General features: G+C 39.5%; 1 protein-coding gene across 4 annotated transcripts in view; it reads left to right on the forward strand.

The window, feature by feature from the left end:
- Nucleotides 1-10,838: 10,838 nt before the first annotated feature.
- ZNF527 (zinc finger protein 527) overlaps nucleotides 10,839-15,648 on the forward strand; it is a 32,127-nt gene continuing 27,317 nt past the window's right edge. The window contains exons 1-2 of one of the 4 annotated variants that reach the window (XM_041745873.1): nucleotides 10,888-11,021; nucleotides 13,751-13,825. In XM_041745873.1, coding sequence (XP_041601807.1) covers nucleotides 13,793-13,825 — 33 coding nt within the window. In that variant the 5' untranslated portion in view covers nucleotides 10,888-11,021; nucleotides 13,751-13,792. Of the gene's footprint in view, nucleotides 11,022-13,750; nucleotides 13,826-15,648 lie in introns of all 4 variants that reach the window. The other 3 variants (XM_041745874.1, XM_041745871.1, XM_041745875.1) reach the window with 3 other exon arrangements.

Raw genomic sequence — 15,648 nt, forward strand, 5'->3', positions numbered from 1 at the left:
GTTTTGTTAACTTGACCCTGAGTACAAGATTTTTAAATTATAGTTTTATTTTGAGATTATTTTATTTTATTTATTTATTTTTTAAAGAGTTTATTTATTTTTTCATGAAAGCCACACAGAGAGAGAGGCAGAGACCTAGGCAGAGGGAGAAGCAGGCTCCCTGCAAGGAGCCCGATGTGGGACTTGATCCCGGATCCTGGGATCATGCTCTGAGCCGAAGGCAGACGCTCAACCACCGAGCCACTCAGGCGCCCCTTATTTTGAGATAATTTTAGATTCATCCATTTGTAAAAACAACTATGTAGAGAGACCCCATGAGCTCTTTGCTCAATTTATCCCAATGGTAATGTCTTGCAGAACTATCATATTACAACCAGGATATTAAAATGCACATAAAGTTTTCCTTCATGCTGAAGTATCAAGTTGTTTCCAGGAAATGCGCTTTTATGATTGAGTGGTGAGCTGAATTAGCCCCCTTTTTATGGACACCAATTTTATTTGAAAGAATAACTGACACATTTTGGATAAGAAGATAAAGACTTATATGTTTGGTAAACATTTTGTCAAGAATGAAGTGATTTATAAAAACTGACAGTAAAGAAAACTAATAGTAATTTTTGTTAATTTGACTTTCAAACAAAAAATTAGCGTATTGAGGGGATCCCTGGGTGACTTGACAGTTTGACGCCTGCCTTCGGCCCAGGACGTGATCCTGAAGTCCCAGGATCAAGTCCCACATCGGGCTCCCTGCATGGATCCTGCTTCTTCCCTGCCTGTGTCTCTGCCTCTCTCTCTCTCTATGTCTCTCATGAATAATAAAATATTTTTAAAAATTAACATATTGAAAAACAAGCATCTATCACCATGAACTTGACAGTTTTCTAATACTTAGTCTTTTGTAATGAGATTGCTGATGTTACTAATGAATGTGATTTTGTAATACCATCTAATGAAATATGTCAGTATTTGGAAGATCTGCCTAACTCATTGAACCAATATTTTCCAAATGATTACTGTGTGATGGTGCAAAATCATCTGTGGCAATATTATAAAGTAGAAGATAGACAAATGGATTTTAACTTAAGAGACTGAGGCTAGGGGTATAGGCTGGCTTATTTAGTCAGTGGAGCATGTGGCTCTTGATCTTGGAGTTGTGAGTTCAAGACCACTTTGTGGATAGAGGTTACTTAAAAAAATACAAAAAATTAAAATTAATACCAATCTTAAAAAAAAAAAAAGGACAGAGAGATAAAGGCCAGATTCCACATTACAGTAACCTTTAAGAAATTACCACTTGTTGATTTTTGGTGTGGTATTAAAGAATAATATTGACAAATATCTGAAAAGACCATTAAATACTTCTTCATTTTTAAATTGTGCATGTATGAGGCCAGGTTTTCTTTATTTATCTCAGCAGATTAAATGCAAGAGCACATAGGGGAAAAAAAAAAAAAAAGAGCACATAGGGGCACCTGGGTGGCTCAGTTGGTTAAGTGTCCAACTCTTGATTCCAGCTCAGGTCATGACCTCAGGGTTGTGAGATCAAGCCCCAAGTTAGGCTCCAGCTGTGTGTGGAGTATGCTTGGGATTCTCTCTCCCTCTACCCTTTTCCCCACTCTCATAAATAAGTAAGTAAGTAAGTAAGTAAGTAAGTAAGTAAGTAAATAAATAAATAAATAAATAAATAAATAAATGCAAGAGCACATATAAAATACCAGCTGTATTCTGTTACACTTAGGATGAAAGAGATTTTCAAAACTATAAAATAATGCCACTCTTCTCACTGATTTATGTAGTTATTTTTTGGTGGAAAATATTCAAACTCAAGTGAATGTGAAACACTTTACTTTTCATTTTAACTGCATCATTTCTGGATGTTTATGGTCTTGGGATGCCTGGCTGGCTCAGTCAATATAGCATGCAACTCTTGATCTGGGGGGTGTAAGGTGGAGCCCCATCTTGTGTGTAGAGATTACTTAAAAATGAAAATCTTGGGATCCCTGGGTGGCTCAGTGGTTTGGCGCCTGCCTTTGGCTCAGGGTGTGATCCTGGAGTCCCAGGATCGAGTCCCGTATCAGGCTTCTGGCATGGGGCCTGCTTCTCCCTCTGACTGTGTCTCTGCCTCTCTCTCTCTCTCTCTCTCTCTCTCTCTCTCTCTTTGTGTGTCTTTTATGAATAAATAAATAAAATCTTAAAAAAAAAAAAGAAAGAAAATCTTTAGGGGTCCTTGGGTGGCTCAGTTGATTAAGTGTCTACCTCTTGGTTTTGGCTCAGGTCATGATTTCAGAGCCATAGGATTAACACCCCCCCCCCCCCCAATCAAGCTGCACATTGGGCTCCGCACACTCAGTGCAGGGTTTGCTTGGGATTCTCTCTCCTTCTCCCTCTGTCCCTCCCCTGCTCTACAAACAAACAAATAATCATTTTTAAAAATTTAAATTTTTAAAAAGTTTAGGGATGCCTGGCTGGCTCAGTCCATACAACATGTGACTCTTGATCTCAGGCTTGTGAGTTCAAGCCTCATGTTTAATGTAGAGCCTGTTTACAAAAAAATAAATAAAAACTGTTTAGATGTTTATGGTCTATATCTCACAGCAAACAATACTTCACATACATTTAAACACCAGGAAAAAAAAGTCACACATTATAATATCTAACATACTATTAACATCTATGCTTTATATAATTTAAACTAGGTATGGGGCACCTGGCTAGCTTAGTCATGGAGTATGTGATCTTGGGCTTGTGAGTTCAGGCCCCATGTTGGGTGTAGAGACTGAAAAAACAAATTTAAACTAAACAAATTTAAACTACGTGTAGAAGAAAATTACCACATAAAACAAATGCAGAGAAAATGCTTGTTAATATCCACTGACAGATGTAAACCTACAATCTGAAGTATTCTGCTCTATCTAGACAAAACACAGAACTCTTGGGGAATATTTATTGCTAGAACTAAGTTATATAATTACTTAATCTCCTCTGTGTCTATAGACATATTCTGAATATTCTTGAGAATTATTTTTCTATTTTTTAATCAAAAAAGCTTTATTCTTTTAATCACCTTTTCAATGTATCTTTTTATATTTTGTTAATTTCTGTTATTATTTACTAATCTCTTGAAGCTTATTTTTATTTATTGCTCTTTAAAACTTATTTAATCTTATTTAAGGCTTTTTAACCTTTTCCTTTTTTCTTCTGAAAGTCAAGTCAGTTTGATGTATTCATTTTTACCATCCCCTACTGTTTAGTTTTTTTTTAAGATTTCATTTATTTATTCATGAGAGACACAGAGAGGCAGAGACATAGGCAGTAGGAAGAAGCAGCCTCCCCATAGACAGCCCCACGCGGGACTCCCATCCCCGGACCCTGGAATCACGACCTGAGCTGAAGGCAGATGCTCAACCATTGAGCCACCCACGTGCCCCGGTGTTTAGTTTTTAAAATTTTATTGCATTATAGTCAATATATTTTGTGATTTCTTCCATTTTATTTCATAAGGTTTAGTTTTAAATCTAATGAAGTTCTATGAATTTTCACATTACCTTAAAAAGCAATTGTTTAACATATGTATATATATATTTTAACAATATTATACCAAAATTAAAAGGTTGCAAACTTTGATGTTTTTATATATATAGTTACCTCATCATTCTCCTGTTTTTTTATTAATGATATTATGTTTAACACATGTAAAATTAGATTTGTAATGTAAATGTAGATATAAGTAATATTAATAGAACAAACACCATTGTATTCACCCCAGCAGAATAAGCCTTAATTATTTTTAAAAACTTAGCACTTCCATTTCTATAATAAATAAATTTATGATCATGTTAAGAAACTTTTCTCCATGTATTTCCATCAAGCTTAGCTTTCAAATCTATCTTATTTAGGTCTATAGAAATTAATAACATTTCTTCTTGATGGATTTTCTTTTTTAAAACCATGGAGCAACCTCAGGTCCCATTCAGCACTTCTAATTAGTCTGTTTTTAATACTGTTTGCACTTGCCTTATTTGGTAGTATTTGCTTTACTCACTGTTTCATTTCATCTTGGTATTCTTGTTTTGTGAATAGTGTCCTATTCAAGTACTGGAAACCACAGTCAAAAGAAGTAGATAATAAAGAGGAATAAAAGACACTTCAATTGGAAAGAAATAAGTAAAACCATCTCTATTTGCAGACATTCTATATATGGAAAATCCAAGTGAACTCACAAAGAAACTACTAATAAATTGAGCAAAGTTATAGAGTACAAGATCAACAAACAAAAGTCAGTTGTATTTTCATACAACAGCAATGAACCATCTGAAAAGGAGAGTAGGGAAACCATGTCATTAACATTAAAGAGAATAAAATACCTAAGAATAAACTTAATGAAGGAGGTAAAAGACTTGTACACTTAAAACTACAAAATTAAAAAAAATAAACCTTTAAACCCACAAAATTTAAGAAGACCTTAGGGCACTTGTGATGAGCACTGGGTGTTATATTAGGTGATGGATCACTAAATTCTACTCCTGAAACTAATAAAACACTATCTGTTAACCAACTGGAATTTGAATGAAACTTGAAACTAAATAAATAAATATAGAGACATCCTTTGGTCATGCATTAGAAACCTTACGGGGCGCCTGGGTGACTGAGGTTAAGTGTCTACCTTCAGCTCAGGTCATGATCTCAAGGTCCTGGAATTGAGCCCCACATTGGGCTCCCTGCTCAGTGGGCAGCCTGCTTCTCCCTCTTCCTCTAATCCTCCTGCTTGTGCTCTCTCAAATAGTCATAATAATAAATATACCAATACTACCCAAAGAGATCTAAGATTAACTTCAATTCCTATCAAGAGTGGCTTTTTTTTTTTTTTTTGGAGAAATGGAAAAATTGTCCCCATATTTATGGAATTCCAAGGCTCCTCTAGTAACCAAAACAATTTTGAAAAAAAGAAAAGGTTGGAGGACTCACCTCCTGATGGCAATACTAACTAAAATCTATTAATGACTTTGTTGATCATTTCCTTTGCTAGTAATAATCCCCAAATTCCAGGGCTGATAGGTTTTTTTTTTAGATTTATTTATTTTGCTGGGGACAGCCTTAAGCAGACTCTGCACTGAACATAGAGCCCAATGTGGGGCTCATTTCCACAACCCTGAGATCATGGCCTGAGCGGAAACCAAGAGTGAGATGCTTAAATATGGGTTCCTATTTCCCCACTTCCAATATCTGTTGCTTCTTGTGTTGTTGATTTTAGCCGTTCTGACAGATATGTATGTCTTCTTTGGAAAAATGTCTATGCATGACTTCTCATTTGTTAGTTGGATTATTTGGTTTTTGGGTGTTGAGTTTTATAAGTTTTTATACGTTTTGGATACTAACCCTTTGTCAGATATGTCATTTGCAAATATCATCTCCCATTCTGTTGGTTGCCTTTTAGTTTTGTTGATCATTTCCTTTGCTATGCAGAAACTTTATATTTTGATGTAGTCCCAATAGTTTATTTTTGCTTTTCTTTCCCTTGCCTCAGGAGACATATCTAGAAAAATGTTGCTGTGTCAGAGAGATTACTGCCTATGCTCTCTTCAAGGAATTTTATGGTTTCAAGTCTCACATTTAGGTATTTAATTCATTTTTAGCTTATTTTTGTTTATGGTGAAAGAAGGTGGTCCAGTTTCATTATTTTGCATGTGGCTGTCCAGGTTTCCCAGCACCATTTGTTGAAGATAAAAGAAGATTGCTCAGATAAAAGAAGATTAGGTTTAGTAAATGATGTACCAAGGTGTACCATCACAGACATGTGATCCTAAAGAGAAGTAAGTTTGACTCCTATCTCATACCAGCTACCTGAACTTTTATAAACTGTCACATTTCTGAGTCCCCCAACCATAAAATTAAATAGGAATATTTATTTAGAGTATTGTGAAGAACAAATGAAATAACATACAGAAAGGAAATTATATACAGTTCTTAGAAGTTAGCCATTAAATGTAAATTCTCTTCCCCACAAATTGGCCATGGGTTTTTTATTTATCTGGATTTGACATTCATGAATTATGGTGTGAGGAGGTTCTTCACTAGCATTAATAGTGGGTTATGGACTCCTTCCAAATGCCTCAATAAGCAGTCCTGAGTAAGCCCTGGTAAAATTGTGCTTTATCCTTCCCTAGTAAGGTTATAAAAGAACATTCTATTGTAAAGAATATGGGTGACCAATCAAAATAACTAAGACAAGAAATCATTCTTGGTTTCTTCATTCCCAATTTTATTTATTTTTAAACATTTTATTTATTTATTTTAGAGAGAGAGAGAGAGAGAGAGAGAGAGAGAGAGCATGTGTGCAGACATGCACTCAGAAGTGGGGAGAGGGGCAGCGGGAGAGAATCCTTAAGCTAACTCTGCACTGACACAGAGCCTGACACAGGGCTTGGTCCCAGGACCCTGAGATCATGACCTGAGCTGAAACCAAGAGCCAGACTCAACTGACTGAGGTAACCACATGTCCCCTCAATTTTATTTTATTCTTAATTCAGAATGACTGCCTTCAAATAAGAAACTAAAAAAGCTCACCAAAAGAGGGGCGCCTAGCTAGCTCATTTAGTACAGCATGGAACTCTTGGGGCTGTGAGTCAAGCCCCACACTGGGCTTTGAAAAAAATTTCTTAAAAATTAAAAGTTAAAAAAAATCCCACATCAAAGATACAGAACAGATTGGTGGTTGCCAGAGGTGGGATAGGGGGTATAGGTGAAATAGGTGAAGAGGGTCAAAAGGTACAAACTTCCAATTATAAAATAAATCATGGAGGATCCCTGGGTGGCTCAGCGGTTTGGAGCCTGCCCTTGGCCCAGGGCATGATCCTGGGGTCCCAGGATTGAGTCCGGCATCGGGCTTCCTGCATGGAGCCTGCTTCTCCTCTGTCTGTGTCTCTGCCTCTCTCTCTCTCTCTGTGTCTCTCATGAATAAATAAATAAAATCTTAAAAAAAATAAATCATGGAGATGTAATGTAAAGCATAGTGACTATAGTTAATAATACTATATTGCATATTTGAAAGTTGGTAAGAGTTAAAAGTTCTCATCACAAGAAAAAAAAACTTTTAAAAAAAGATTTTATTTATTTATTCATGAGAGACAGAGAGAGAGAGAGAGAGGCAGAGACATACATAGGCAGAGGGAGAAGCAGGCTCCATGCAGGAAGCCCAATGTGGACCTTGATCGTAGGATTCTGGGATCGCGCCATGGGCCAAAGGCAGAGACGCTCAATGGCTGAGCCACCCAGGTGTCCTGAAAGAACTTTTATGATGTATAGTGATGGATGTCAATTAGATTCATTGGGGTGATCATTTCACAATATATCACAAGTATTGAATCATTATGTTGTACTCCTGAAAATAATATATGTCAGTTATATCTCAATTTAAAAAAGAGATAATTAGGGGATCCCTGGGTGGATCAGTGGTTTAGCGCCTGCCTTTGGCCCAGGGTGTGATCCTGGAGTCCCGGGATTGAGTCCCGGGATCCAGTCCCACATGGAGTCCCACATTGGGCTCCCGGCATGGAGCCTGCTTCTCCCTCCTCCTGTGTCTCTGCCCCTCTCTCTCTCTCTCTCTCTCTCATAAATAAATAAGTAAATAAATCTTAAAAAAAGAGATAATTAATATACCTAATAATTTATTTTAAAAAATCACATACCAGAAAAATAAATAAAAAATCACATACCATGATTCTTATTCTTACACTTGTTAAGATAATGAGAACTGTTAAGTCATGGGTACAGTTAGTGATTCACCATGAAATATTTGCATTAGACAACACAAAGTTAGAAAATGTATAAATTTGGGCAGCCCGAGTGGCTTAGCGGTATAGTGCCGCCTTCAGCCCAGGGCATGATCCTAGAGACCCGGGATCGAGTCCCATGTGGGGCTCCCTGCATGGAGCCTGCTTCTCCCTCTGCCTGTGTCTCTGCCTCTCTCTCTAGCTGTGTCTTAATGAATAAATAAATAAAATCTTAAAAATAAAAAAAGAAAATGTATAAATCTATATTTATTATCAAAGTTACAAGATAGGTAAAAAATGAGTTCCTCCAAATAACTACATATTAAACTAGATGATAGCTATTTCAGAATTTGAATTGCTTTTTTTATTAAGATACTTTGTTATAAAATATGCACCATTTTTTGCTCATATAATAGAATTCTCTTGTAAGAATTGCTAACATTGTTAAAGTTTCTGAGAAGAAAAATAAACTTGGAAAATTATATGAATTAACTTACTTTCCAGCAAATTGAAAAAGGATCATATATCAATCATTTCCCTGTCATTGTTTCAGTTTCAAACATGCCTTTCTCTATTCTGTGATACTGGAGCTAGGTCTCTGACAAAGACATTTCTCAGTCTCCATTGCCTCTTTTATAGTTTGCCAATGGAGGCATAAATGGGAGGATGGAAGGCAGAAATGGAAAAGGAACTCACTTTCTATTTTCCAGTTCTTTCATTATCTCTAGCAGCAGAGGAGGGCTATGCTTGGCTGCAAAATCTTTTTGCTTTCCCAGCACTAGATGACTAAATCCAGTTAACAGCCAGGCTGAGACTACTTTTCAGAGCTCTTAAGTTCTAGTAAATCCATCCCTTCCCCTTTCTTCCTCAAGTCCTGTGCTGTAAGCTGTTTCTTGAAGTTACAAATCTGTCCCCTTTTTGCTCTTTCATTCATTCAACATTATACAATTTCCTGTAATTAAATATTCTGTTTGAAAATGCCAGTGTAGTTCTGCCTTTTTGACTATATCCTGATGGACATATAGTCCTACCAGAATTTGTTTTAGCGGCACAACCACTTACCCAATTGGCATACTTTGAGGACTACTGTCCTACTCTACCAGAGATGACTAGACTCAAAACAGTGTTGGACTTGGTGGCATGAGAGAAAAAGAATAAGCAAAGGACAAAAATATTCCTATGATCAATTACTGACATGTGAAGAGATAGTCGTACACATTCAAAGTTTCGCTGAAAGTGTACTATGCCAGTTAAGAATGGACTGTCTTAAATTTCTAGCTTTTTAGTCCATGAAATGTCCAAGACGATCTCTAACCTTCACTGATAATCAAATCCAGGGAAGGGCTGTTTGATGTCAAGAAGCAAACCATAATTATCATCCAAAGAACACTTACCTAGTACATTTCCCCATTAAGCGACCCCACCTTTAAATGTTTGTAGAGCCTTAAAAAAAAGTGCTTGCCTTATTCTGAAAGTAACAATGCCCAATTTCACAGAATAAACAGCAAATCACATCAGCCTTATTAGCCAGACTCCATTTGTCTAAGACTCTCAGGCTTTAGCTATTAGACATCTCTTTGTGGGGAGGGGATTGGAGGGATTATTCTCCAAAGATTGGTTTTCATTTCAAGAACGTCCCCCTTGTATCCACATACCACTACCAAGATCCTGACTTCAGGGCACCTTTTATTTTTATTTATTTTTTTCAGGGCACCTTTTAGATCTTCCAGGGTCTGGGGATGGGGAAGAATATTGCTTTGTTCAGAATTTTAACTGTCAAATACCTTCTCCTTGATCAAATTTTAGTTAGGCTTCTCTGCATCCTCTTCTCAACTAGGCGCTATATTCTTGCGGTTTCAGTGTCTGTCTTTGCATTACCCAGTTTTAGCAAGAATTTTGTCAACTCAGTTTAGCCAGAGCCCTTGATAGCTGACCACTCTCAATATCTAATTAAATCCCTTATGCATCCAGGCCATATCTGATCACCTTGGACTGCCCTCAGCAAGAATTCTGTTGGTCAGTCTAGCAAGAATTTCCCCCTACCCTTGACACTTAATTTTCTATCCATGGACTACCCCTCTCACCCCCACCGATTTGTTCCTTGCATGTAAACCCTACTAGTTTTTGCTGCATTTGGAACTGAACCCAATTCTTTGCTGAAGTTTCTTCTCCCCTATTGCAATTGTTCCCGAATAAAATATATATATATATATTTCAACCTCTTTTAACTACTGTTCAGGTCTGGTTTTCTTTCACATCATTCAGGGGCTCACATGGCTGTCCTCCTGACGGTGGGTAGTTTTCTTGAAGCTGGGCACTAACTGAAGTTGTATAGAGAAAAGGTGGGAGCAACACCTAGAGAACCCCCAGAGCTCCAGCAGATTATCAATATTATGAAGAGCTTGGGGGCAAACGAGCGTCTTCCCAACAAACGGAATCTAATTACCCTTCCGCGATATTACACTGGGTCCAAGTAGAGAAGGGATCTAAAAGCGAAGGTAACAGTGACCCGGCCCACTGCCGGGGCTGAGGGATGGTGAAACCTCTCCCACCGGCTCCACACTGCGGGGAAGCCCAGAAACAAATACAGCCCCACCACGTGTCGTAGGTAAAATCCTTCGACCTCTGGGGAAAGAACACAAAGCAATGGCTGCCCAAAGTCAGTCTAATACCTCTCGCAAACCCACAAACACTCTCACATCCTCGGCGTCACGCAACGACCCAGAATCACGGGACATGATCTTAAGTACAGAAGCTCACTGCACGGGACAGAAATCTTTGCCCCGTGGTGCGCAGGCACAAACGTGTGCAGCGACGGTCACACACAGATCGTCACACCTGAGCATTCAATAAGAGTCACGGACACGCGGAGCCTCACGGTTTGCTCACACACAGCCGCGCACGGCCACTTGAGCGCTCAAGACCTACTACGAGAGCAGCCAGCTCGGTACTCACACGCCCCGGTCGCGGCCGCCTGCGCAGGCGCGGAGTCGAGGCGGGCCTTGAGGGTCCTCTGGGAAATGTAGTTCAGCAAAGAAGGCGGCGGCGCAAAGCACTCTGGGACTCGTGGTTCCCGGGGTCGGAAGGAAAACCTGAGCAGCTTCCAGTCCAGCTGGATGTTTCCCCAGCAGAACTCGGGGTCCCGCGCGCCTCAGTCCTTGCTCTGCTTCGCCCTGCGGGGGATTCTGGGGGAGGGGGACGTCGCGGGTCTCGAGTGTCTGGGCGGCTTTCCACAGCCCGGGGCGCCGGGAGGTGAGTTGGGCCTGGCTGCGCGCGGGCGCCAGAGGTCAGGGCCGGGCTTCGGGGGCACCGGCAGGGACAGGGATGGGACCAGGGTGGGTGCCTCTGGGGCTACGTGAGAGGCCGCCGTGTGACAGAATGTGATCTTGTGTGTCACCGCGTGTGTGCTTATGTGAGACTATATGTCTCGGGTATAAAACTGTGTTTCTCTGCAGGTACAACTGTGTTACTGTGTATGCGTTTGAGAGAGACTGCGGGTGTGACATTGTGTGTGTCGCTGTTTGAATGTGGGTGATTGCGTTTGACCACTTGTCTCTGTAGATAGTACAGTGTTTGAATGTGTGTGACAGCAGGTGTGCTTGTGTACCCGTGTCCATCTTATCTCAGCAGGTATACATTTGTATGAGTAATGATGACAGGGTGTGTGACTTTGTGTGGTTCACACTCTGTGTGACATTGTGTGGAACAATCTCCCTGTTGGAGTAATTGTGTGTCATCATCTCTGTCTTTGCGTTACTGCCACTGCATAGGTATTTGACATTACATGTGAATTTGTGGGACCATATACCATGTATGTGTGTGACCGGGTGAGAACTTTTATGTGTTTATGAGACCACAGGCTTGATTGTGTGTGACTGTGGGCATAGAAAGATTAAAATTACTTGCCCAAGTTCAGGCAGTTAATTAGTGATAGAATGGGGTCTCGAACCTAGGCGTTTTGGCTCCAGAGTCCTTGCTTTTAATTATTAAGCTTTCTTGATCTTTCCTATAGTGTGAGAGTGAAAAGTGGGGGCCCTGGGTTCTAAGGGTTTTGGAGAGAATTGTCCCTGGTCTTGGACTAGGAGCCTCCAGGATAGGGATCTTGATATGGGCCTCTTCCTTCATTGTCCTTGTGAGTGAGTCACAGGATCCAGGCTAAAGACATTCTAGTGAGACTGTCCTCAAACTGACTGCCTCTGGAGGAAAGCTTAATCTGAAAGCCCAAGGAGTTTGAGGTTTTAGCTTTGTCTTTATTAAAACTCTTCGTGTTTGGTGCTAAGAAAGGCTGATCCATGGCTCTTTTTTCTCACGTACCAAGTGAGCTAAATTTTGGTTCTGACTTTCTCCGTTAATAAAGAAAAATACTGGGATCCCTGGGTGGCGCAGCGGTTTGGCGCCTGCCTTTGGCCCAGGGCGCAATCCTGGAGACCCGGGATCGAATCCCACATCAGGCTCCCAGTGCATGGAGCCTGCTTCTCCCTCCGCCTGTGTCTCTGCCTCTCTCTCTCTCTGTGACTATCATAAATAAATAAAAAATTAAAAAAAAAAAAAACATAATTTAAAAAAAAAAAAATAAAGAAAAATACTCTCACTTCCTTTCCAAAAGTGTGTATAGAATGTAAATGGGAACAAAGGTAGCACTTCTCTCTGCCAGGAATTGACTCATGCAGTCTCGACAGTGAGGAAAGAGAGGTTCTGAGAGATGGAGTAACTTGCTCTAGGTCATGTAGCCAATGACTGAAGGAATGGAAAGTCAGCATGTGCCTGGGGGCTGTATAAAACTCAAGTCTTTAACATCACTTTCTTCAGAGACTGATGTTCATCTTAAACTTGGGAAGGTATTGCTCAAGTGATACACAGCTTTGCAAACAGAAATTTAAAAGACGTTTCTTTTATGCAGATGCTATGTAGGGCTTCCAGATGCAGAAAGACTTCATCGATTCTTCTGTCAGGTTGCAAAGGCTTTTATGGACAATTTCGAGCTGCATTGCACTAATGAAATAACTCTTAGACACTGAGTTGGCTCGTGCAGAGTAGCCCAGAATTAGGGGGTTGTAGATCCTAAATTCTAGGTCAAACACAACAATCTTCATTTTCAGAATGAAGAAATGTTGGCTCTGAGAGGACAAGGAGCAATTTGTTATTGGTTTGTATTAAAATTTAGCAATGCCTGCCTCAAGCTATATTTCTGTGAGATAATAAAGGTAACATCTGCCAGCTCTGAAGAGGCTTCGTTAGTGAATATGTGGCATTGGTTCCTCAGGTTATGTTAAATATTTCCCATTCAGACATTGTAGGCTCTTGAAAGGGGACCAGTTTTTGAGTCTCATTGCATTTTGACTCTTAGGACTTTGAGTTAGTTGTTTAAGTTTTTTGCACCTTAGTTTTACTTGGTAAGATGGGGACAATTAGGGCAGCCTGGGTTATGCTCAGCGGTTTAGCGACACCTTCAGCCCAGGATGTGGTTCTGAAGACCCTGGGATTGAGTCCCACGTCGGGCTATCTGCATGGAGCCTGCTTCTCCCTCTGCCTGTGTCTCTCTCTGTCTCTCATGAATAAATAAATAAAATCTTAAAAAAATTTGAAGGAAATAGGAATGAAGAGAGGGAGTGAAGGCAACAGCCTTGAAGAAGGAGTGCACAGTGTTTGAGGAACTGTAAGGAAGCCTGTGTTCCTGGAGTAGGGTGAGCAAGGAGATTAAGGGTAGGGAATGAGAGACAGCTAGGGACCAGATCATAAACCAACCACCTTGTTGGCCATTTAGATTTTGTTGAGTTTAGGCTACATGTTCTTAATATAGGTCAGGACTTCAGGGCTAAAATTCAGCTTTGACCTTTTGTCAGATCTCGGAAGTGGGTAGGGCTGGCCCATGTCAGGAGGCAGTAGAGACCTTATAGAATAAGAGTTCTATCTTTGTGAATCTCAGATCAGCAACATAGGGCTGGTCTGCTATTTTTTTCCCTTTATTTGTCCCTTTTCAGGACATTTTTCTCCTAAAGAGAAGATTGAAGAAGGAAGGAAGAATGGCTGTTGGACTTTGTAAAGCCATGTCTCAAGTAAGTTGTTGTTTTCATCTTGTTTCCAGAAATTCCATCTTATTTTTTTGGACTTTGGGACCTCAGAGAGTCACAAGTAGCCCAATGAGCGGCTCTCACCATTTCTTTCAACTACTTCATATAATCTCTCTACAAATGATTTACTATCCTTTTTACTCAGTGCCATGCTCAAATATGTGATAGAAAAGAACTATTCTTTTAGATGGATCATGATATGTTGTGCTGGAGATCAGTGCAAGTGAAATAAAGGATAGAGGTGTGATTATTGAGTGCCCTTTTAAATAAGGAGATCCAGGATGGCCCTTCTGAGGAAGTGACATTTAAGCAAAGAAAAGCCTCAGTGAAAGTAGGAAGGAGGTTTTGTGAAGATCTGGAGAAGAGCTTTAAGAGGAGAAGGAATAGCAAATATGAAGTTACTGTGGTGGGAATGTGTCTGATGTGTTCTAGCAATATTGTTGAGTCAGTATCCTCAGAGGGAAATGAGCACTATGATGTGATCACAGGAGTAGCTGGGGAACAAGTTATCTGGGCCCTTGAAACTCATGACCAGAACTTTGAGTTTTATTCTAAGGGTGAAGAATCGTCTTTGGAGTGTTTGTGATGTAATCTGATTTATATTTTGAAAGGAAAATAGAAAGGAAGTAAGGGCGGAGCAGGGAAATCAGTCAGAAGACTCTACAGTAATCTAGGAGGAAAATGATAGCTGGTTGGGCCATGATGGTGGCATTGTTGCTGGTGCGATTTGGGGTATATGTTGGAGATAGAAAATAATGGAATTTGGCCAGGGACTGGTTGTGGAGTGTGAGAGAAATAAAGTCAAGGATAACTACAAAGATTTTTGACCTGGGCAACTGTACAAATGGCCTTGGCATTTACTGAGATGGAAAGACAAGGCAGAATGAGATGGGAACAAGAATTGAGTTCTAGATCTACTAAGTCTGAGAAACCTGTTGGAAATCCAAGTGCAATATTGATTATATACCGGGAGTCAGGATTGGAGGTGTGAATTTGAGAATCATTAGTGTATTTGAAACCATAGGACAGGATAGGATTATCTTGAGGGTGGGATTGTGATTGTAGATAGGAAAGATGCCCAAGGACTGCGTTTTGGGTATTCAATATCTAGAGGCTGACCAGAAGAGGAGGAACCAGCAAAAGAGACTGCACATGACTGATGTAGAAGGAAAGCCAGAAGTATGGGTCCTGGAAATCATGAGTATGCAGTCTTTCATGGAGGGTATGATTAACTGAATTAAATTCTTCTGAGAGAGAGTGAAGAAGATTAAGACTGAGAATTGGTAACATGGAAGCTACTGATATCTTTGACAAAAGCTACTTCATAGAGTAGTTGGGATGAAAGCTTGCAGTGGTTTCACGAGGGAATAGTAGGCCTAAAAGATGGGGAGAGAGATGAGTCTAGACCTGCGCTGTCCAGTAATGCATAAGACTGCTCTGAATGAAGATGTGCTGTAAGTATAAAATATATACCAGATTTTGAAGATTTGATACAAAAAATTAAAGCATCTCATTAATAATTTTTATATTGGGTACATGTTAAAATGACATTTTATATACAATGGGTTATATTAAATATATTCCTAAATTTAATTATAGATCTTTACTTTTTTTTTTCTTTTTGCAATATAACCTAGTGATTCAGCATGACATTTGCTCTAAGATAATATCTGTAAAATGTTTATTAGGATGTCTGGCATGTAGTAATTGGTCAATAAATAGAGCAATTATTCTTATTTTGTTTTAATCATTAAATCTATTTTTTAAAGGTAGCTACTGAAAAATTTTAATATGTGGCTTACATTGTA

This window comes from Vulpes lagopus, chromosome 2 (assembly GCF_018345385.1).
Source record: "Vulpes lagopus strain Blue_001 chromosome 2, ASM1834538v1, whole genome shotgun sequence".
NCBI classification, from domain to species: domain Eukaryota; kingdom Metazoa; phylum Chordata; class Mammalia; order Carnivora; family Canidae; genus Vulpes; species Vulpes lagopus.